Consider the following 23239-nt stretch of genomic DNA (forward strand, 5'->3'; position numbering starts at 1 on the left):
CTTGCTTTTAAAAAGGACTCCTCACTGCATTGCTCCCGGGTTCTCCCACCTTTGCATTTGGTTGTGCTCCTGCAACTGTAAATAGCTGCAGGTACCAGACAAAGTGTCTAACGTTTTTAGCAAGTGCGCCATAAGGCTGCAGGTTGTGAGAGTGCCATTCTAGTATGCTTCATGCTAAAAATGTGTCCCCGTATCTTCATGTCACTTTGCCTTTAATTCTATCAAACCATGGAGTAGGCAACAGTACAGAGAGGCAGGCAAGAAGGTAGGCCTGACTTTGTGGCATCCCATGCCTGTCTAGGAAAGGCAAAGATTCATGCTGCTTGTGGGTAGAGCAAGTGTTTTGCATGCAGAAGGTCCCAGGTTCAATCTCTGACTTCTGGCAGAGCTGGAAAAACTCCTGCCTGAAACCTGAGAGCCACTGCCAGTCAGTGTCAACAATACTGGGCTAGATGGACCTATGGCCTGACTCAGTTCAAGGCAGTTTCCTACGTTACTAACTCTGTAATAGAGGCTTGCTTATGATACTGTGCATCCTTTGTTTCTACAGAAGAAAATATTTGTGTAGTTTGATATGTATTGATTTTTTAATTGAATTTTGAGGCTTCCAAATTGGTTTGAAAACAGGGCAGCATACTGAGCAGATTCCAATAAAAACCAAGTTATACAAAACAACAACAACAACAATAATATATTCCTTGATGCTGCATCATTTTTATTTGAATATACAGTGTGAGTTCAAGAAAACATGTAATGGATGGTTACAGAAGGCTGACAGAATTTTTAAAAATATTGAAATGCAAAAGGCGTAAAGCTCCAATCCTATATACACTTTATTGGAGGGAAAGCCCCATTGAACTCACCACAAATTACTTTTAAAGAATAGTTCTTAGGACTGCACTATACATCTCTCCCATTGAGACTTATGGGGTTTGAAATGCTTAAATTTGGCTGGATTGAACCCCTAGTTTTCTAGCCAATCTTTATATTTTGTTATTATAATCACTCATTCTCTCAAGAAATGAAATTCATTCGAGTATGGCGGCTTATCCAATCAAAATAATGGACTACTTTTGTATAAACTCCAGGGCGTCCTTTTTCACCACAGTTTTCACCCCAGCTCACAATACCCCAAAGATATCCCACATCATTAGAGTCAAAACAAACCATAGGTCCTCCTGAGTCACCTTTACAGGAATCTACAGAGCCATCGTTCGTACCTGAAAAGAGAAAAAACAAAGAAGGTTGTTTATTTATTTAATACATTTATATCCCACCTTTCGTCCATTGTGGAACTCAAGATGGGTATATGTGGTTACCAGGTGGTCTTCCCTCCAACCACTGACCTGACTCAGTCCTGCTTAGCTTCAGTGAGATGGCTGTCTCATGTACCTTCAGACCATGCCCTGGGACAATGCCCTCATCTTTAACTGTTTTCTCTAATGTAATTGTGGTTTCAGTTTCATTCTCAATTAAACCACTGCAATGCTCTTGAGAGAGACAGTGATCAAGATCAGGCAGAACACAGTTTGTATACAGCCCAAAGGGAAGGTAGCCTATGGGTGTTTACAGACAGAGGGTTCCTCGTGCTACCAATCCAAATAAATTCTGCAGCTAACAGTTTTTTTATGGAAAGAGAAAAAGGTGGAATAATCAGTGGGAGAATGGGGGAAGGTTACAACTGGAGGACAACATTGTCTAGACTGGGGATGGGTGAGGATTCCATTGGGTTCATATTTTTGATAACTCACCAACGGTCATAATTTTTTTTCATAAGTGGGATTTGAGATTAAAAAACTGAATGTGTGTGTGGGGGGGCGGGGGGAATGAAATTGACAGATTCATCCATCCAGGCAGAGAGCTTACAGTCCTTAGCTTTTAAATGTCTAGGTGCTGTGAATTAGGGTTGCCATCTCTTTTTTCTGACATGTTCCTCATTTTTAACTGCTATGTGGCAGGTAGAGGATTGTCCTCTCCATGCTGGGAATAGCTGTACCTGTCAAATTTGGCTGGTGCAGATGGGTGAGAATTTGGTTCGGCTGGTTGTTTGATAAGGTAAGAACTTGCCAAAATGTCTTCATAAATGAGATGGAAAGAATGTGAGATTAAGATAATATTTGAATATGGGAGAAAGTGAAACTGACAGATTTGTCCATCCCTAGTCCGGATCCCCACCCACCTACATTCATTAAACAAGACAGGATAATTGCATGATAAAACCTGGCCTGCAATTTGAGGTGCCAGTATCTTTCTTGAAAAGACTGAGAGGAATTTAGTTATTTTGCTAAATCACTGCCCACTCTGACATTGTTTCCACCATAACAAGTGCCATGGTTGGCGTCAGGCACCAAAAATATGTTGTCCATCTTACGTAATACTGTGTAGGGATTGGGACCAGCACCTCTGCATAGGCACCCCTAAAAAGACATGGGAACTGATTCAGAGGCAGAAGGGGAGGAGGCAGAAGGGTTTGCTTAAGCACCAAGGTTGCAGTGGACTAAGGCCTAATCTACACCTACAGCCCTTTGTCAACGAAGGAGGGATAATTGCGAGGTTTCCCACTTCCATGATTGTCGCTCATGGAGCACATGCGAGGGAACTTTCCCATGAGTAAAGGAGAGCCGTTACAGGAGGAGGTGTGCCCTGTGATGTGCATTGGGAGAAGTGGGCGGGACCAGACAGATGGGTACAGGGCACAGAATTTTTTAAAACTCCTCCAAGATGTGCACTAGCACAAATACACAGAAACGCAGGAAGGGATAGGTACTGTCGAAGATGCGCTCCTGTGCAGCGATATGTTTGTGTTAAAAAATAATATACATGGTCGGAGCCAAAACACGCTGATAACCAAACAAAAAAATGCCAAAAATGGCAGATGCCCACTCCTGCACATGTCCAAAACTGCTGGACATGACAACCCCTGACAGTGGGTTGGCTGCTTGCTGAACCAGGACTTCGTGCTGAACAGCAACAGCTTCATGAAGGCCGGGGTGGGTGGGGAGAACGACACTAGTTGCGGACTTCGTGATTTTTGAAAGAGAGCCAAAAAGCCGTGACAAAAGCTGTCATCGATATCCCAGGAAAACTGAGGTGTCGTCCCTAGCTCACTGTGGGAATAGGTGAATGTCATGTGGTGTGGTAGGGACTACCTTGATGCTATACTGGAATAAACGGCTGGTGTAGACAAGCCCTAACAGTCCCAGATTAGAGGCTGTCCAGGTGCAAACTAATCAATTGGAAAGTAACCAGCCAGGGCACTCTTCACCCATGAGAATGCCAAAGCCGGAGCAGTAGTAGTAGTTAGAAATAGGAGATCCCAGGGTGAGACATTGGGCTAAGTGAGAAGAGCAACATCAGCTCATGAGGCTGGCTGCACAGGAAAGGTCCCTCTGGAAAGACCCTCCTTAAGGGTGGGGGCTTAACCAGCCACTCAGATTATCAAAGAGATGGCCAGCTCTAGTTTTCATTTCAACTATCTAACATAATGCATTAACCAAAGAGAGTTGCTTGTAGCCTAAGTGGTCCTGGATTATGCAAAGCAGTCCAGAGACATATACTTTGCTGCCGTTCCATAGATTCTGATTGTAACCTGAAGCACTTCTGATCTGACTGTAGTTTGCATAAAAAAATCAATTGTTTTGCACTTGGACTTCTCTGATAGATCACAAAAGAGTCTTAAGGCTGGACACTTGACATACTTGTTCATGAATTTGCATCAGAATAGGTGCATAGGTTCATGCTCACCTGCACATTCCATTCCTTCAAAATACCGTTCCTTGTAGATATCAGAACAGTTTTCCATTATAGAAATGTAACCCCATTTAAGGGCATACTGTTTTGTAAAACCTAAAGAAAAAAATGATTGGCAAAAAATGAAAGGCAAGACAGACAATTCCATACATAATATTCTTGCAATCCTGCTTTCCTCTATTATCTTCAGTCACCTGGCATGTGTCTCCAAGACATGTGTTGACTAGAAACTCATCCCAGATCACTAGTGGCTAGATTGATCCAGTTTTATCCCCATCTGGTGAGCTTCTCTGCCATGTCAGAAGCAGAAAGAACTCCCATATAAAAAGGCTATGCTGCTTATAATGGACTTATGTGAAAGGTCGACCTTGTGGCATGTTGTCTGCAGGACACACTATTTCAGCCATTTTCACCACTCCACTGCAAACCACTGATCAGAAAGGGTTATGAGGGCCTGGTCAACCAGTATTGCAAGATAGTGTGCAGATTTGGCACCTCCAAATCTGAAGAGCTTGTGCTGGTGGTGGCCCAGAGGGTGAAAAGACTCTCAAATTTAGTTACAGTGGGGAGCTGTGTAACGTGGCAGAGGAAAACGGCAGGCATAACAAGAGCTGTACCCAAGCATCATTTCTGGCCTACGGCCATACTACCTTGAAGCATCATTTCTCTTGGTCAGAACAAACTTGTAAGGCTGGCCCCTTCCACCCCCATCCCTCCAAAAGGTCTTCCCTGTTTTTTTTAAAAATGGGAGAGTGATCAGTGTGCTTCCACATCTTTGGTTCCATTTCTTCAACCTCCTTCCATTTGTATTTATAGCTAGACATAGTACTATGGCATGTATGAATATTAATTGCACATGAATGGAGAGGATGTTTCTTTCCAGGGCTGGCATCAAGTGTAAGGATGGCTGGGCACCTGCCCAGGGCCCATACACCAGCGGGGCTCTACTGGCAAAAGCCCCCTGGCCTTGCTCCTCCGCTTTACCATGGCAAGCTGCTTGCTCCCCTGCCTCTCACTCTGGCTCTGACAACAAAGGTGCTGAGACTAAGGAGCAGGAGATGTCACGGTTTACTTTGCTCATTGACTCTCTGCCAAGCAAGCAATTGGTAGCAATGCTGAGGAAAAAGATGAAGAGCAATGGTGGCAAATAGGCAGATTCACTGAGGTAGGGGGCTCTTGAGGACCCTCAAAACCTGGAGCCAGCACTCTCTCCCTGGCATTTTATGCCAGTTCTTCTATAATACTCTGCATGCCAGAAACATGACTCATTTTCTCACATGTGTTCAGCTGCATTGATAGCCCTGTCCTTGGGAACTCCATGTCCATGACTATTCTGGTGCTGGTGCCAAACTTTGTTAGTTCTGCCTGCCTTGGGATCTGGACTCCCCCATACAGATACAGGGATATAACTTTGAATAAACCTTCACAACTCTCAATCCCCCCTTTGTAGTAATAGGGCTTGCAGGCCAGGCCAGGCATCCATGGATCTCTAAGCCCAGAGAAAGTATCCCCTTCCTTCACCAACCCCACTCTATGAGTGTGAAGATGAAGTTCAAACCAAATGTGCCCATTGAGCACTAACTCTGACACTGGCAAGATGCCTAGGCATTATGCAGTGGGCTATGAAAGTCATAGATCTTGGTGCTCTGTCCCTAACTAGTCATCTTTGTGATGGTCAGGAGGATGCACTTCAAGTTCTGATGGTCAGGAGGATGCACTTCAAGTTAGTGTCAGGATCAAGCCTGTTCTCCCTAGTGTGGGGAAAGGGTTTGGGGGACTGAGACTCAAAATCTGAAGAAGGAATAGGACCAGAAGTATACCAGCCAAAACAGGAAGTGTGTGAGGAGATTCTCCAAGACTCTTCAGGAGTCAAGGAGCATTTTTCCAGGAGCTTATTGGACAGAAGGCGGAAGGCTCGGAGTCCATCCTCCTGTCCCTGGGAACTCAGCCTCTGATGGAGGGGGAGGGGACTTTGGAGTTAACAGATCCCAGAGTCTGCTGCAGGATCAAACGGGCAGGGTTGAGAGGAGGTGAGAGGTGGGTTAGCTACACGCCAAAAGCTTCCCCCAAAAGATCCTCCCTGAGGGAAAGTGTTGGTTGGACTGCAGGGAAACACTCCATTTTAGTTGAAAAGCAACTGCCCAGCTTTGCTAAGCTAATTAAGCTTAGAGGATGGTTCCCAGCATTCACACCCCCATCAGGTGTGAAGAGGTGTTTCTTTGTTGAATAAAGCTTTGTTTATTGCTGACAAGATGCCTGCCTTTTCCTCCTCCTTGGGCAGAGAGACAACTGTGCTTCAGCTAGGATGATCCTATTTGAAGTGTTGTGCATTCTTTTGGATAAGCTAGGGATGTCAGCTATCCTGAGGAGCAGTGTAGACCAACAGGGAACACATATGATATAGCAGGTGCAAGAAATGCGCTGGTCCAGCCATTGCAATAGAAGGGTATGTGTAAGAAGTAACACCTTTCGCAGCTTGGCAATCTAAATTTGGCAATCTTAATTTTTGTGAACCGCCCAGAGAGCTCCGGCTATTGGGCGGTATAGAAATGTAATAAATAAATAAATAAATACTGGGGAAAGAGCAGCGAGAGAAAATGAAGAAAATGTCACCGTTATGAAAACTATCAATTGGCAAAATTCTAATTACCTTCATCAAGTCCCCAGCCAGACACTTTGCACCGATAACCATTTCTGAACATATATTTTGACCAGGGAATGCATACTGGCACAGAGCCAGGTGGAGAACATGTTAGATTTATTCTGTCCTTTGGTTTCAGCTGAAGCAAAGCAATGTCATTTTCATACGTTCTGGAATCATAGTTCTCATGGATTATCATTTTATTTATAAGAAACGTTTCTATTCCTGTATTCATTGCCACCGTGTTTAACAGGCCGGTCCATATCCTATACAGATGCATATGGCTCATTCTGCAAAAAAGAAAAGTGCTTTACAAATACAACTTGGCAAAAATGTAAACTTTGGCTTGGGATAAATTTCCAGCTGCCAGTTAATTAGTCAAGTGGTTTGTATAAATGAATATCAACTTTTAGAAATAGCATCCTGCCCAGTTTTCTAGGACTTTCTGAAAACAGGTTGAATAGATCAACTGCAACGGAGACACAATGTGAATGTTTGAGGCCAGACTGCATATACAGATAGATTTTGTACGCAGATGTTTTCAGATAAAGAGAAAAGGAACGATATTCCAGCCTAACCAACCTTTGCCTGACAAAAATTGGGATAAGGTAGCTAATGGGAAATGATGATGAAAATGTAATAAATTGACTTCCAAAAGGACAATGTAATAATTGCCACTCTGCTTGCACGATTAATGTAGCACTAGAGTAAGTGACCTTTAGCAACTTCCAACAGCATAAGGTGGTACAATGGGTTTTGGGGGGAACTCATTGAACTGCCTTGTGCTATTAGTGTAGCACCAGACGCCACTAATGCTAGTGCTACATCAATTGCATAAACAGAGTGGCAACACTGGATACTGTCCTATGTCTATAAAAAATTTCAAAATAATGTTTACTTCAATGTTTCTTTTCATTTTATTGTACTTAAGACTTGCAATATAGTTTCAGGTTTACATTATCTGGAGTTTTATTTATCTAACTTTATATTATATATTTTCTGCTTTCTGTATATTTGTATGTACTGACAGAATAAGTGTATAGTCCCATATTATACATATGAATTATCGAGATGAACAAACTCGATTAGTATCTATTTTTTAAGAGAAGAAGACAGTCAGGTGGAAATGATTTGGGTTTTACTTTGAACAATTGCCATTGATTTTGGTTGGTTTTATTTTATACAATGACAATAGATTTTGGCTTTCTGCACGTAGTTTATAGTCATCTTCAGAGTTTATAAAATTATTACACTGTACTTTTGAAAGTCAATTTATTAGATTTTCATCCGTCTTTCCCAATAGTTATCTTTCCCCATTATTTGTCAGGCAACTGCAGATGCTTTAACACATGTCCATATTTAATGCAGTATAGTCCCAGGAGTATAGTCAGGCAAATCATCCATATTTGCACTATCTTGCCCCCACTATAAAGTTAGGAAATTCAATAATTAGAGTCCTCCAAGAGAATTCTTGATTAAAGTATGAAATTCCAAGCTCAATGTAATTAAACATGGTCTCTTGGAACAAGAGTAATTACACTTGCCTTATCTTTGAGGCTTCCCAGACTGAAAACAGAAGTGCCAAATCATTACTAATTAATGATTGGCTCATTGGTAGTCTTTACTGATAAAAAGAGGAATCTGAACAATAGGTGCCAAGTTTTGTACTTGGGGCACCAGATGGTCAGTAACCATTAAATTTATAGTAACATCACCCTCACAGAATCATAAAAGCAATTAGGTGGATTATAAAAACAGGAATGTAATCAGGAAAAGTAACAGGAAGATTGTCTCAAATCATAAATACAAAAGACATGTTTTGTAGACACATACTAAAAAAGACAGGATGAGAAGTCAGAAAAATATCTTTTGTGTCACAAACACACCTATAACAAATCATGGAATTCTGGGATGTTTTTATATGTATGATTTTATATGTTCTAGTCATTTATCTCAATTATAGGAGATATTATTTAGACATAGGTGATTTAAGAATTAAAATGTATCCTTAGGAATTTATTTATTTATTTATTACATTTATACCCTGCCTTTTCCCCTCCAAGGAACCCAAAGTGGCATACACAATCCTCCTCCTTTCCACTTTATCCTCACAACAACAACCCTGTGAGGTAGGCTGGGCTGAGAGTCTGTGACTGGCCCAAAGTCACCCAGCGAGCTTCCCTGGCCAAGCAGGGACTAGAACCCAGATCTCCTGACTCCCAGTCAGATACTTTAGCCATTACACCACACTGTAGCTTAACGGGACATAAATAAATGAAGTAAAAACAATCTAAGAGTACAGTCTTGTCTAGACGGCCATAGGATTTTTCGGTTCCTGGAAACCAATCCCCTTCGCCCCGCTGCCTCACCCCCTTATAGCTGGTGCGGTTCTCAGAAATGGAGTATGGAGAGGGAGAAAAGGGGGGAGACGGCGGAAGCTGATTTGCACAGGTTCTTATGTGCCACATGGCCTTCGCCCTCCCGCTCCAAGGCTAGGCAGGTGAAATCGCCTTTGTGATCTGGCCACCCTCCACACTAACCACATGGTTACCTACATCTTCCAAGCAACCAGGAGTGCTAAAAAGCACACAACTAATGTATTACTACACTAGTATGTACAAAAAAAGGCATACGTATAGTTTATTAAAAAGTATAATAATAGGTATCCCAGATGGGATCCAAATATACAATGCTTACAGTTCTTGAAAGCTAGTAGAAAATTATACCCCGATAGGAGATCAAGCAATACTTGGGCTAGGGCCAGATCTACACCAAGCAGGATATTACATTTTGAAAGCGGTTTGAAAATGGTGTATGGAATGTGTCAAGGGCCCCAACAATTGTTAATACTGTTGCTTGTTTTATTATGCTTTTCATGGTTTTAGTTTTTGTGAACCGCCCAAAGAGCTTCGCCTATTGGGCAGCATAAAAATGTAATAAACAAACAAACAAACAAACAAACAAACCGTTATAAAGCAGTAGTGTAGATCCTGCTTAGTAGTACTTTTAGCAATTTTGATTGCTTGTATTTCTAACTGTTGCCTTTATTTTGTTAGGTTTATCTACACATTCCTACATTCCTACATTATTATTATTATTAATTCAATAACAATATTCAGAAATTCCCCAAAGCATTTACCTCACACAGTGTGCAGCAGTCAAAATCCAACAGCCTCCAATATAAACCCCACCACAGTTCACTCTTTGATTTTCACTTCTAATTGCCACTTGCCATGGAAATTCATCCTGTAAAAAAAAGTGGCATGAGTCATTTCAAACCTCTTCTTGCGCATGGATGTTGCACTAGTTCAACAGAACTGTCCTGCTGTTCACATTACTTGCATATATGCATGGCTTGTTGTTGATGATGGACCTTTCTAAAAGATCTGGGGACGAGGCCCATAGGGACAAATATCTGCATAAAATCTGCCTGTGCTTATATCTGTATTTATATCTGTATCAGCAAATTTGGAAGTAATTACTAGGATTTATTTAAATTTCACAGAAGGCAAAGCCAGCCAATTAAATTCTCATTGAAATAATCTCAAATAAATCCTTCAAGTAATTTGCTCCCTGCTGCAGCTCATCCCAAACCAATGGAAAACAGGTTTTCTAAGGGAGCAATCCTGTGTCCCCAAGACAGTGTCTCAGGGGCTGGGGGAAATAGGTTTGGTCAGTTTCTGGGCTCCTAGGTTGAAAACATGGGCCTGACCTCAGAGCCTAGAAACTGTGTGCTCCTCCACTGTCCCCTTCCACTCGTAGCTAGTGCAGTTCTGGCTACATCTGTATGCTTCGAAACAGAGCATGGAAATGGGAAAGGGGGAAGGGAGGGGAGGACACTGGGGCTGCGGCCATATGACTTTTCCTATGGCCACTCCAGCCTCCTTCCCTCCCCCTCTGAAGCGCCGCTGCTAGGTGGCTCTAAAGCAGAGGTGAAGATCACCTCCGTGCTCTAGCCATCCTGCACTGGATACTCAGCGACTTTGGAAGCTGCTGACTATCCTCATAGGATTGTTCCCTAAGCTTAATTGCAATTCAGGGAGAATTTTTTGGGGGGGAAGTGAACCCTTGCCTCCCTTACTGCAATTCCCTTTGAATATTGTCACCTGCATTGCAATTAAGTTGAAAAGAAAACTTCTCTGTTAGGACCAATGGGCACTCAGAACACTAGCAAATACATCTGGGCCCAGGGAAATAGATCTGGGTCAGGGACCCCATGGCCCTAGCATGGCAACACACCTGTTGTTATGGTTGTTGTAGTTATCTTTAGTGAACCGGTCAGCAGCTAAGAATGTAGTACAATCCAGGAACTAGTGTGTTTCATTAATTTTACCTTTGCTGCCCATCTTGGCTCCTTGTCTTACAATTGGGAACAGCAATTCAAAAATTAACTCCTATTTCCCCCCTTTTTTTATTGTACTCAAAACTCCATACTTCACTATGGATTACGAGGTTGTTGTGGCAACATCTACATGACTACAGAATACATTAAGATGCATTACTAAAACAGTCCGGCCAGTAGCTACCACTTTCCCCCATTTACCTTTCCTGCCGTATATCCGCCTAGAATTCGCTTCCGACGAGTAATCGTGCGGTTTGCAATGCCACAGTGTAGGTGAGGTAAAAGTGCTTTCATCTTTTTTCTTTCTTTAATGAAAACAGATAAGCAGGATCATCTTTGTAATGTAATCACTTGTGTTTGTATTTTCAAACAAAAATTGCTTTATGAATCATTTGATTTCTATGACCACTGAATTGTGTTAATAATTTCCAGAAAGTTACAGTGCAACCACGCTATTCATTTGAGCCCTTGTGCTGGCCTGGAATTCCAACAGGGAATGACACATACATCTCTCTATGGCTGAGCACAGTCTTATGTATATCTAGGGCAACATTGAGCATAACAGTAGTGGTGAGAAGTTATGAGGAAGCACTACTGCACTTTGTTTTCTATAGGTGAGAGAGCGCAGTAGAGACTTATGACATCTTTGCTATATCTGTTCATATTTAAATATACAAGTGGAGCACATGGAAAGCAAACAGACTCCTAAAGCAGGCCGCACAACTACTAATCCTGCATCATGTTTCAAAGAGAGCAACCACATTGCTTCACTTAAAGCAAACTGGCAATTCTGTGTCTAAATTCAAATGGCAAAACTTTTGCCTATATTAGATCCTTTCCTTTTGTTTGTCTCTGTCCCCTCTTCAAACTTTGGGGCTGTCTATATGTGGGGAAGCCCTGCGGTGGCTGCGGATATGAGCTGCATTAGTTATACGATGCAGGTGCAGCTTTGCAGCTACTGCGGGGCTTTCCTGTGATGCTGTGGATTGAAAAAGTCGGGGACTTACCATGACTTTTTCAATTGGAGCAACGTCGTCGTCTGAGCTTGCTCCAGGGCCAATCCAGGCTAATCTGGGAGCAGTCCCTGGTGGAAACTGACCAGAGATTGGTCACTTTCCACCAGGAAGAGGGTGGAGAGTGGCTGCTCTGGTATCCATATGGCCATAGAAAGCCTGTGCTCTCTCCTTGGTATCGGGATTACCCAACACCACCCCAAGAAACGGGAACCACGGGGTTCTGGAGCCATAAAGACAGCTCCTTAGATGGGTTACATGACATTCCAAAAATGAAAGCCACCAAGGAGCATTCGTCCCTTTTGTTAAATCTCAGGTTTCTATCATGTTTGTTACAATCATAGCGATAGGCCTATTTTTTTTCCTTTTTGTTTTTTTCAAGACAACCAAATTTCTATAGAAGGTTTTTGTTTGTAATGATAGATTGGTGGGATTAGAGATGTTATGGTTCAGAGGCATTTACGCTATATTTCAACAATATTTCATTTTAAGTCTATATTTCAACAATATTTCAGTTGAGGCATAAAATGCTCTTGGGAATGCAACTGCATTGGAGGGGTTTAAAGGTTTTCACAAAAAGGGCAGCCAGACCAGTATTTTTAAAAACACGAAGAAGAGATTGTTGAACAAGATAGCTCTGCAGAACTTTGAATCCTTCTGTTAGGCCTGATTCACACATACGATCAGTTTCATGTGCAAGCTGTACAAGCTTTTCATCCAATACAGATGCATTTTTAAGGGTGATAATGGCTGCATGTGTGAAATCACTTGCTAGCAAGTCAATTATGAATAGGACTAGGCTGTTAGTGTTTCTGAAAGAAATCTAAGCAAATGCCATCTGGTCTATTCATGCCATATTGCAGCACATTTACCTTCATCCATGGACTCTTCAGTTTTTTCTATTACTTCTGCAGTAAAAGAAGAATTCACAACTAGTTTTAAATCGTAACTCAAACTGTCAGTTCAGATGTTTGTTTCAACTCCCTTGGTTGATACGGGGACTCATACACAGAATTTTACAGGGATTCCAGATCCACATTTTCCATATTTTCTCTTACTAGCAAAAATAACCATTAAAGAGGAAAAGACAGGAAATGCTTTTTGACTGGGAGCATTGGGAGTCTTCCTTATGGGAGCACCCAGGGTTGTCATCTTTCCATCTAGAAGCATCGAAGGTTGCCAACTTTTGAGCTGTTCACTGTAGCTGATCTTTAATAGTGTCTTGGATTTATTAGCATGTCATAATTTTCATCTCCACATTGTGAAAAGCTTGACCTGCTTTTAAATCTGCACACAAAAAATGTTTTTCAATGTCCAGTTGGCAATTTAAGTCGATGAACAGCACTCAAAATATTTTTCAGTATCATTTTGATGGATGGTGCCATCCACCACAAATGTTTCAAGTTAACTAGGAATATTTTCCACTAGAGCTAGTTGCAAGTTGCTGACCTAGGGGGAAATTTTGTGGGTGTGGCTCAGAGTTACATATGAAAATTGCTCAGTAAATTTACGTTAAGGGCTAAGCAGGACATGCTGCTAAGTACTACTGAGAACGAGCCATAAAAATTGGGAGCCTACTGCCTTTAAAAATGGATCCATAAACAAACAGCACAATAAAATAATATAAAAATGCAAAATATTACCTGTTTTATTTTCCTCATGTATTTCATCACTTATTTAAAACAAATACATTTATGCAAAACTAAAAGATACAAAAATAAGTACAGTTTACACACACTCTGGCATGAACTAGAATTACTTATTTTTTATGTATTTGTATTTCAGAGAAGATTTTCTAGATGATTTTCCTGTAGCTGGCTCTTAATAGTACTATAGATTTGTACTTTTTTTAAAGCATATTTTTATCTCCATATTGTGAAAAACTTGACCTGCCAATACGACATATTAAATCTGCCTTTAAAGGATCGCGAGCAAACCAGACCATTTTTTAATGTCCAGTTAGCAACTTACGTCGATGAACAACACTCAAAAATATTTTTCCAGTATTGTTCTGCTGGATGTTGCTATTCACCACAAATGTTCCAAGTTAGCTAGGAAAATGTTTCACTAGAGCTACTTGGGAGTTGCTATCATAGGTGGAAATTTTGTTTATGTGGGCTCAGAGCTGCATATTAAAAATTGCTCAGTAAATTAATCTTAAGAGCCAAATTAGACAGGATGCTAAGCACTATAAGAACTGGGAGCCTCCTGCCTTTAAAAATGGAGCCATAAATAAACAGCACATTAAAATAATATAAAAACACAAAATATTACCTCTTTCATTTTGCTCACGTCTTCTATTACCTATTTAAAACAAACACATTAATAGAAAACTAAGAGATACAAAAAAATGCAGTTTATACACAAAAGTAACAATACACACTGTGGCATCAACTACACTAGCTTCAGAGGGCCTGTTCAGAAGACACCTTAAACCATGGCTTTAACCATGGTGGTTAAGCCAGAAAGCCAGGCTGTGTTCAGAAGACACCTTAAACCATGGCTTTAACCATGGTGAATAGGCCTTTTGCTTTATTCCCCATGGTTAAAGCCATGGTTTAAGGTGCCTTCTGAACGGGGCCAAAGAGGGTTTGAGAAACTTTATTATCTTGAGTGGGGATGAGCACCTCCAATGAGAAACTTTATAAATAGGTTTGCAAAGTTGCTCAATTAAAATAAGCAACTCCTCATGATTATGGCACTCTGTTTAGGTTTTGGGATTGCTTGACAACAGGACCTGAATGGGCACCAGCCTTGAATCAAGACATGCTTTCTGCCAAGAACCTGTAATGCACTTTGCGTCACACCCACTTACCAAGTAACGGGAATTCAACTAGGTTGTATGAGAAGCTCAATTTTATTTATTTTGTGGTGGACTCAGCTGTCATCATAATTTTAGCTAGACTGAAGCTTGTCTAGACCCAGTTACAGAGGAAGAAATTGATTATCTGGATTGAGCCACAAATAATTAACAAGTCTCCGCTTACAATACCGGCGATTTTCATCTTCTCCTGTTAGGCAGTCTATTTCATTATTACAGCGGTATGTCTCTGGAATACACACATCTGAGCGACAATGGAAGCTGCCTGCCTGGCATCCTGTTGGAACGAAATCATCCGGTATATATAAGACAAGAGCTCATGAACAGCACAAGATTATACCAAATGTATAATACATCAGATTCAAATTTTATTGTATTTTTTGAAGCTGCTTTAGGCTTATGTAATAAAGAAAAATGGATGAAATTGAATCAGTATGTATTTTATTGTTGCTTTTAATTGGATTCTTCTGTAAGCTGCCTTGACTATTTTGATTTTAAAACAGCATATAAGTTTACTTAATACCTGACTTGCTTGAAGAAACATGAGGTATCTTCTAGCTTAGTCTTCCCCAACCTGGTACCCTCCAGATGTGTTGTACTACAATTACCAGTACTCCCATGGATGGCTGGGGGATGCTGGGAGTTGTAGTCTAAAATATCTAATCATTCATTTGTATACAACTGATAACATGCGAAAAGAATGATACAAATAGTATACCTTTGCAACACACTTCATCACTTAAGTCTCCACAGTCATTGATTCCATTACATGTTTTCTCTGAAGGGATACATTTTCCATTGACACAAGGGAATTCTCTGCCGGAGCACACTGTCAAGTTGTATGAGAAGCAAAACTTTGGTAAAATATTCTGCTGTAGAATGTGTCTATGTTGGGGTGGGGTGGGGAAATCACATGGTATTTGGGCTGCATATGACCTCACTTGGCTTTTTCTGAGGCTCCCATTTTTCCTGTTGCTGCCCCACAACCAAAATTTAGTAAAGCAGTGGCTGGAGAAAAAAAGCCCCTTTAAAAAGGAAAACCAGCAGTTTGTTGCTAAATGGTGGTGGTGGAGTGGCATCGGCATCAAAAGGGACTGTTCTAATTAAAACAGTAGCCGTTTTTGCCTCCATGCTGCTGAAATTCTGCAGCCGAATGCCGATTTTCCTTTTTAAGGAGGTTTGCCTCCTCTGCTGTTGTGCCACCAAATTTCAGAGCTGCAGCAGCAGTGGTACAGATAGGAGGAGGGTGTGACCCCACTGGGGTCCAGGGGCTAGCGTGGCCCCCGACTCCTAGACACTGGCCACACTTGGTTTGATTTAAGAATATTACATTCTAGAATGAATCCACAACTGCACCAGTGATCCTAAAGCATGGAACTTCAATGTTCTGCACAATTGGCTGTCTCAGTTACAGTTATTAAACGCAAGCGTGTGCTTCCTTTCTATCAATAACAAGCCCAAGGGAACTAACAAAAAGAAAAGAAAACACTGACCCATGAGCAGAAAAAGCACAAAAATAGCAGCAAGAGACTTAAAGCAAAGAGTAACCACTGATCAGCTACATACACAACAGCAGCAGCAGCAGCAGCAGCAGCAAATAACAGGCAATTAGTGGAGGCTCATGGCACTGATTTCAGTGGGGCTGTGATTTTACTCTTTTATTTTATTTGTTACATTTTTATACCGCCCAATAGCCGAAGCTCTCTGGGCGGTTCACAAGCTCTCTGGGCGGTTCTGGGTATTAGTCAGAACCAGACAGAACTCTAAAGGATATCCAAGGTACTGAACCCATTTTGTGGATAGATTTCAGCACACTGGATAGCTCTTTTAGAGTTCTGGGTGGTTCTGACCGAAGCCCAGGATGGAATTACAGTCACACCAAAATTGGAGCTACCAGTCTGCACTGGAGGTATCCTACCTATCTATATTCTAATAGTGAACACAGATGCTGCTGAGCGATGGCAGCAATGTTAGCAAACTGGGTAGGTGGGGGCTGTCTATACGTTGTCTTTGCTCCTGGGTGGCTCCAAATCTGCACTGCATCAATTATATATGATGCAGCCGCCGATTCTGAGCTACCCCAGGGCAAAGTTGAGAAAATACGCAGCTGAAAAGTCAGGAACTTACCCCTGTCTTTTCCTGCCCAAGTGAGGTTAGCACTCAGTAAGGGCTGATTATGCTCAATAAGGGCTGATTATGTGTAGAAACCACAGAACATGGTGTGAGAGCTCCTTTACAGTCCTGAGTGGTTCTGACTGAAACTCGGAGCAGATTCACCACCCTGAGACACTGAGGCCACCAGCCTCCACTGATAGAAAGGAGCATTCTGGAAGAGGATACAGAACACTAAAACAGGGCACTTACATAGCAAAATTGGATTGTAGGTCCTACTTGTCATCTCTGTCCTTTAACTATAAACTCGGAAATAGCTAGTTGTACACACAGTTTCCCTATAAAATCTACTTTACCAACCTCTCTTCAGCGTGTGGCATATCACCTTGGCCACCTTCTGATCAGCCAGATTCAATGTAGTTAATGCGCATTCCGCTAGTGTGGTTTCTATCCCTCTGCAGGTTGCTGTAAGGCATTCCAATGGGTACGAGGCATTGTCTAGGTCAACCAGCTCTGTGGAATCAGCACCACTGTGCAATGCAACAACAACAAGAAAGGCATGATAAAGTATCTCTGTCCCAAGAACCACATGTGTTATTTAAATCTTATCTTAACTTTCCCAATAGACAAAGAGGAGACACGGGTCTTTGCAAAGGTCTTTGAAACATCCCAGCTTATCCGCTAGGAGTCAATGCAAGCACAGAGAAGGAGAGGAGAGAGATCAGGGGACAGGCTTTCTGCAGGTGATTTCAAACACTCATCCCACACTGTGGACAACAAGCTACAGCTATAGCTGTATGTATATGTGATGGGTTCATTTAATTTCAACAGACATTATGCTGTTTTTAGGCTGCATCAAAAGTGACTTTCAAATGAACTCCAAAGGAAACTGGGTTGGACGTTTAGAATTCAGTGAATGGGGCTTTCTGCCCAAGGGTTTGCCTCTATGTTGATGATGGTTTGCTTTTTTTGACCCTCCTCCAGGCTCTGTCAGAATCAGGCCTGTTCTCCCTAGTGTGGGGAAAGTTTTTTTTTTGGGGGGGGGTCAATCAGACTCAGAAGAAGAAGAAGCAGGACCAGAAATTTACCAGCCAACAAAGGAAGCGGGGGAGGAGATTCTCCAAGACTCTTCAGGAGTCAAGGATAAATCTTCTCATGAATTTATCGAATGCAGATGGCTCAGAAACTATTCCCCCGCCCCACTCCTGAGAACTCATTCTCTGTCTGATAGGGAGGTGACATCAGAGGTGACAGACTCCACTGCAGGGTCAAGCGGGTGGAGTTGAGAGGAGGAGGGAAGTGGTCTCTTAGGGTAGCAGCTCGTGATAGGCTCCTCCCAAAAGACCCTCCCTGTGCTAAAGTGCCTGTTGAATTGTAGCTATCCGTCCTGCTTTAGTTGAAGGCAATTGCCTAGCTTTGTTAGCCAAATTAGGCTTGGGGGGTAACTCTTAGAATTCACACTCCCTTCAGGTGTGAAGAGCTGTTTATTTTTATTTTTTTGAATAAAGCTTTGTGGATTACACAGTAGACATCTTTATCGTCTCGCATCAGTGGGAGGACTTGGAATCATGACAGAAGGCTCTTACATCTCACTCTCCCCCCTTTGCCAAATTTACATGCCTTTAATGTGTAAGTTGGAAAATGTATTGCTATTTATTCAATTTTTATCCCCCCTTTCTGCTATAAATGGCACTCATGCTATTCACTTCTTATTTTAATTGATTTGCTTTGAAAGATTCCACACACACACCCAGAGTTTCTGGGTAAGGAACAGACCATCCTGGAATCAGGGCCAGTGTTAAGGATGGGCATAGTTGGGCACCTGCCAAGAGCCCACACCACAGCAGAGGCCCCTGACAAGAGACCCCTGGACTTGCTGCTAAGTCGGAGAAGGAGTAGATGCCCCTGCTTACTTGCTCACCAGTTTTGTCCCTGGCAGACAAGGAAGTGATAGCAATGATGAGAAAAAAGTGGAAGAGTAATAACAGCTGGTAATAACAATGGCATTGAGAAAGTAGACTTCCTGAAGGAGGGGCCCCATTGAGGACGTCTTGCCCATGGGCCCTGAAAAATCAGGAGCTGTCACTCCTTCAGGTCCAAGACTACCAGAAGGCATCAGGAAACAGTGATGCGAAAATGGGCAAAAGCTCTGTCTGTGACCGCTCTCCAGTGTCAGCAATCTCCTACTGTCAGCATGTGACTGAAGGCAGTGCCACACTGGATGAGAATGACTAAACTGAAGACAAGATGAAGATGCTAAATAGTGGACAGTCTGATTGATCTAGGCATTGATGGATCCCCTGTTAAATCTTTAAAGCTTGAAATCTTCAATTCTATTCACACTTACCTGGGACTAAATTTTATTGAATTCGCTGGGCTGTACTTCTGAGTAGACATTATAGGATTTCACTGTAAATGGCATGAGTCCAAGGAATCTCAAAGAACACCTCCTGTATGAACCTCTCCATGTGTTTAGATCAACTGATGGAACTTTGCTCCAATTGCCAAGAATTATCTAGTGATAGGTTGGTTGGTGCACTGGCCAGAGCATTGTCATCGTCGTGTCTCAATTATGGGACTCAATACAGCAGACAAGCTAAATTTTGGTTTTTAGAAGGTCTGTTAAGGTCTAGAAGACCTGTGAGGTCTAGATGGTGGCAGCTTATACTTGTAAGCTGCCCAGAAACCCTTTTTTTTGGGGGGGGGCGGGGATACCATACATGAAAAACAATACAAATATTAAAATAAAATAATAGGAATGGATCAGAATTCTCATGGTAGCTATAAATTCAGTACATGAATTATCCTAACAAGAATATATTGCTCCTTGTAGTGCAAAAGTATTTTGGGGTGGCATGGTCTTCAATAGACAATTAAGATCTATTAGCATAAGGAAGACCTTGCTCCTAGGGGAGATGAAACTGCTAGAACTGGTTTTTTTATATGGATCAACACAGCTACCTGAATCTTTGGACTCCCCTGGGAGGCATGGCTATGGGGAACTAGCACAATGAGCGCCTGTACTTCAAAATTTACCACTACACCACTAGGTATACATCATGTATAGCAGCTCTCCCTGGCTTCAAAAGAGATCCTTCCAAGCCCTGCTGCCCAAGGTCCTTTCACTAGATGTTTCAGGGATTGAATCTAACACCTTGTGCATGCATAGCGCATGTTCTACCACAGACACATGGCCCTGACCTGACTCATAATGGAGACATCTTAGAGTACATTGGAAATTTGCTAATTAGTACTGGCACCATCCTTTAAATATCACATTTATCAACATGAAAGGCTCTTGATTCTATCCAAAAAATCTCTCACTGTGAATAGCCAAGATCTCTGCAGGCCACGTTTGCTTCATGAATACTCCATCCATGCCCACATATAAATGTCTTATGGGACTGATTCACTTTGACTTGAACAATTCCCTCTGATGGTTTATATCCAATTTCCTCTGATGATGTGTTTCCAGTGTCCAAGAAAGTTTGAAAGCTGTCTAGAAAGTAAAGCAAAGCCTTCTAAGGTGCATGTCTGTTCAGTTTATGAAACACAGCTGTAAGGATGAAGTCTACTAGCTCTGAACTTACTGGTGTATGGTATCCCTACTGAGGCAAGAATACTCAAATAATAAGAATGGAGTATAGGAGATGTTTTTTATTGGATTAGATCAGCGGTTCTCAACCTGTGGGTCGCGAACCCTTTGGGGGTTGAACGACCCTTTCACAGGGGTCGCCTAAGAGCATCGGAAAACACATATAATTACATATTGTTTTTGTGATTAATCACTATGCTTTAATTATGTTCAATTTGTAACAATGAAAATACATCCTGCATATCAGATATTTACATTACGATTCATAACAGTAGCAAAATTACAGTTATGAAGTAGCAACGAAAATAATTTTATGGTTGGGGGTCACCACAACATGAGGAACCATATTAAAGGGACCTTCCATTAGGTCCATTAGGAACCTTCCATTAGGAACGTTGAGAACCACTGGATTAGATGATTGTTTTATGTTGATGCTATAAACCATTTTGGGTTCATGCAAATTAAGATCATAAGTGCCATTCTAGATCAGACCAAGGGTCCATCTAGTCCAGCATTCTGTTCACACAGTGGCCAAACAGCTGTTGACCAGGGCCCAACAAAGCGGGACATGGTGCAACAGCACCCTCCCACCCATGTTCCCCAGCAACTGGTGCACAAAGGCTTACTGCCTTGGATACTGGAGGTAGCGCACAACCATCAGGGCTAGTAGCCATTGATAGCATTCTTAGGGTGACCATATGAAAAGGAGGACAGGGCTCCTGTATCTTTAACAGTTGCATAGAAAAGGGAATTTCAGCAGGTGTCATTTGTATATATGGAGAACCGGGTGAAATTTCCTCTTCATTACAACACTTAGAGCTGCAGGTGCCCTGCCCTCTTTTAAATCTGGTCACTCTAGTATAGCTCCTTCAGCTTTAACTGTTGCGATGAAGAGGAAATTTCACCAGGTTCTCCATATATACAAATGACACCTGCTGTACTTCCCTTTTCTATGCAACTGTTAAAGATACAGGAGCCCTGTCCTCCTTTTCATATGGTCAGCCTAAGCATTCTCCTCCAAGAATTCATCCAACCCCTTTTTAAAGCCATCCAAATTGGTGGCCATCACTACATCTTGTGGTAGCGAATTCCATAATTTAACTATGTGCTGTGTGATGAAATACTTCCTTTTATTTGTCCTGAATCTCCCACTAAACAGCTTCATGGGCTCATCCCGGGTTCTGGTATTTTGAGAGAGGGAGAAAAATGTCTCCCTACCCACATTCTCCACACCATGCATAATTTTGTACACCTCTGTCATGTCTCCCCTTGGCCTTCTTTTTTCCAAGCTAAACAAGCTAATTTAGGAACAGTGTAGAAATATTTCTAATGAATAAATGGAGTTAATTTATCTCCATTTCATTGCATTGTTAAGCCCAAAGGCCTTAAGAACTCATTTTTACATAAATGCAAATGTGGAACCAATGGAAGCTTTCCTCCCATTGCAAGTAACAACTAGGTAAGGGCAAACTGCCTGTCAAGCTTCACATCTAGTTTAGCCCCAAATGTCACAGAATCACTAGGGGAACAAGTCAATGTCAGTATGTTCCTACTGTACATCCTTAAAGACTGGCATTTTGTACTTCCAATGAATGGTACAGAAGCAGAAACGGAGACATAACACGTATTTTTACCTTGCTGGTTACAACTCCCTCTGTTCAGAAATTTGCTCCTTTGATGTCGACATTCAAAGCTCTTTAGAGAACAGTAATTTGGGAACTTCATCTTCTCAGTAGAACAAACCAAAGAGGCATTTTTGGGGCACTGATAGGGTAGCTTACACGAACAGGAGCCTCTCACACACCTCTGCCACGGCTGGCAGTGAACCTTCTCGCAAGAATTTTGAGTATACCTTTGGCTTACACAGTCTTCTATCAGGTACGATTTGTTCTAGAAAAAGAAATACCACTGAGCAACATATAACACAAGTCAGATATTTTAAAAAAACATTTATTTCAGATCAGTAGCAAACATGTTTTTTTTAAAAAAGAAATACAACAAACCTTAAAATGCAACAAGTAAAAAGTGCTTCTCTACTGCACCAATTATTCTATTGAAACGAAAACCTTACCTTTTCTCCCCAAATGCGAAGTGATAGGCATAAACTAAACCCAAGAGCTAATAATAATTTCATAGTGGACAGTTGTCTGTGCACTTAGAAGATTTCCTTTCTCTAGAATTCTTCCCAGCCTCAGTCTGCTGCTTGTATTTAATTGTTAACCAACTGCAAATATTTAAAATTGTGAAATCAGTGCAAGAGCCTCCATGTTCACTGTGGTTTCTAAAACCTCTGTGGAGATACCCCTGCCTCAATTTCCCTCTAACAGCAAGAAAAAATAAGAGAAGTAAACAAGTAAGAGACTAGAAGATCCCAATAGGAATGTACTCTTCTGTGCCTAACTCTCATGTACTGCGTCTTAACACTTTCACATTATTAGGTAGCTACTTCCTGTATCTATTTCTTTGGAACACTCATAAATCACAAATGAGAACTGGCCGTGGTTTGCATATTTAACTGACAGGAGGCTGAGTTTTCAAGGTTGTGTTTGGTCAAGTTGCTCAACTCCATAGAAATGGATACAGAAGTACTGTGTGCTCAGTTCTGGGAGTGCCAGTTTCCGGGATCAACAGATCAACACAGTAAAATTTAGACCTTTTATTGAATTAGCAAATGATGGGATCACACACAGATCATAGCCATATTCCTAACATCACTTTATTTAACAGTCAAAAGGGAAGAGCGGTAAGTGTGTGTATATGCATGTGCGCTTTGAGAAATGGAGAGAGAAAAAGCTACAGCAGGTGAACAGAAGTGGTCTCTTATACATTGGGTCTCCATTTAGTATGCTTTTCAGCTCTTTTGAGTTAATATGAATAAGGGACAGGAAAGTAAATGCAGATATGATCAGAAAGAAGTACAGAACTGAACCTCCTCATCACAAAGGCAACTAATGTCCCATGAACA

The 23239-nt window shown here is 41.6% G+C and overlaps 2 protein-coding genes across 2 annotated transcripts in view; both read right to left on the reverse strand.

Annotated features, from left to right (window-relative positions):
* The window catches only part of CASP6 (caspase 6), a 459872-nt gene that overhangs the window by 35596 nt on the left and 401037 nt on the right, over positions 1-23239 (reverse strand). The window lies entirely within an intron of this gene.
* On the reverse strand, positions 710-22719 carry CFI (complement factor I). The gene is made up of 14 exons (XM_063136125.1): positions 22346-22719; positions 21909-22164; positions 20004-20178; positions 17040-17209; positions 15286-15396; positions 14734-14844; positions 14019-14050; positions 13390-13417; positions 12619-12654; positions 10935-11038; positions 9531-9637; positions 6401-6681; positions 3745-3846; positions 710-1220 (listed from the first exon to the last, which is right to left on the reverse strand). Exons 1-14 carry the CDS (start codon positions 22406-22408, stop codon positions 1015-1017), a joined length of 1782 nt encoding a protein of 593 aa, XP_062992195.1. The 5' UTR covers positions 22409-22719; the 3' UTR covers positions 710-1014.

Source organism: Elgaria multicarinata, chromosome 10 (assembly GCF_023053635.1).
Source record: "Elgaria multicarinata webbii isolate HBS135686 ecotype San Diego chromosome 10, rElgMul1.1.pri, whole genome shotgun sequence".
NCBI lineage: Eukaryota > Metazoa > Chordata > Lepidosauria > Squamata > Anguidae > Elgaria > Elgaria multicarinata.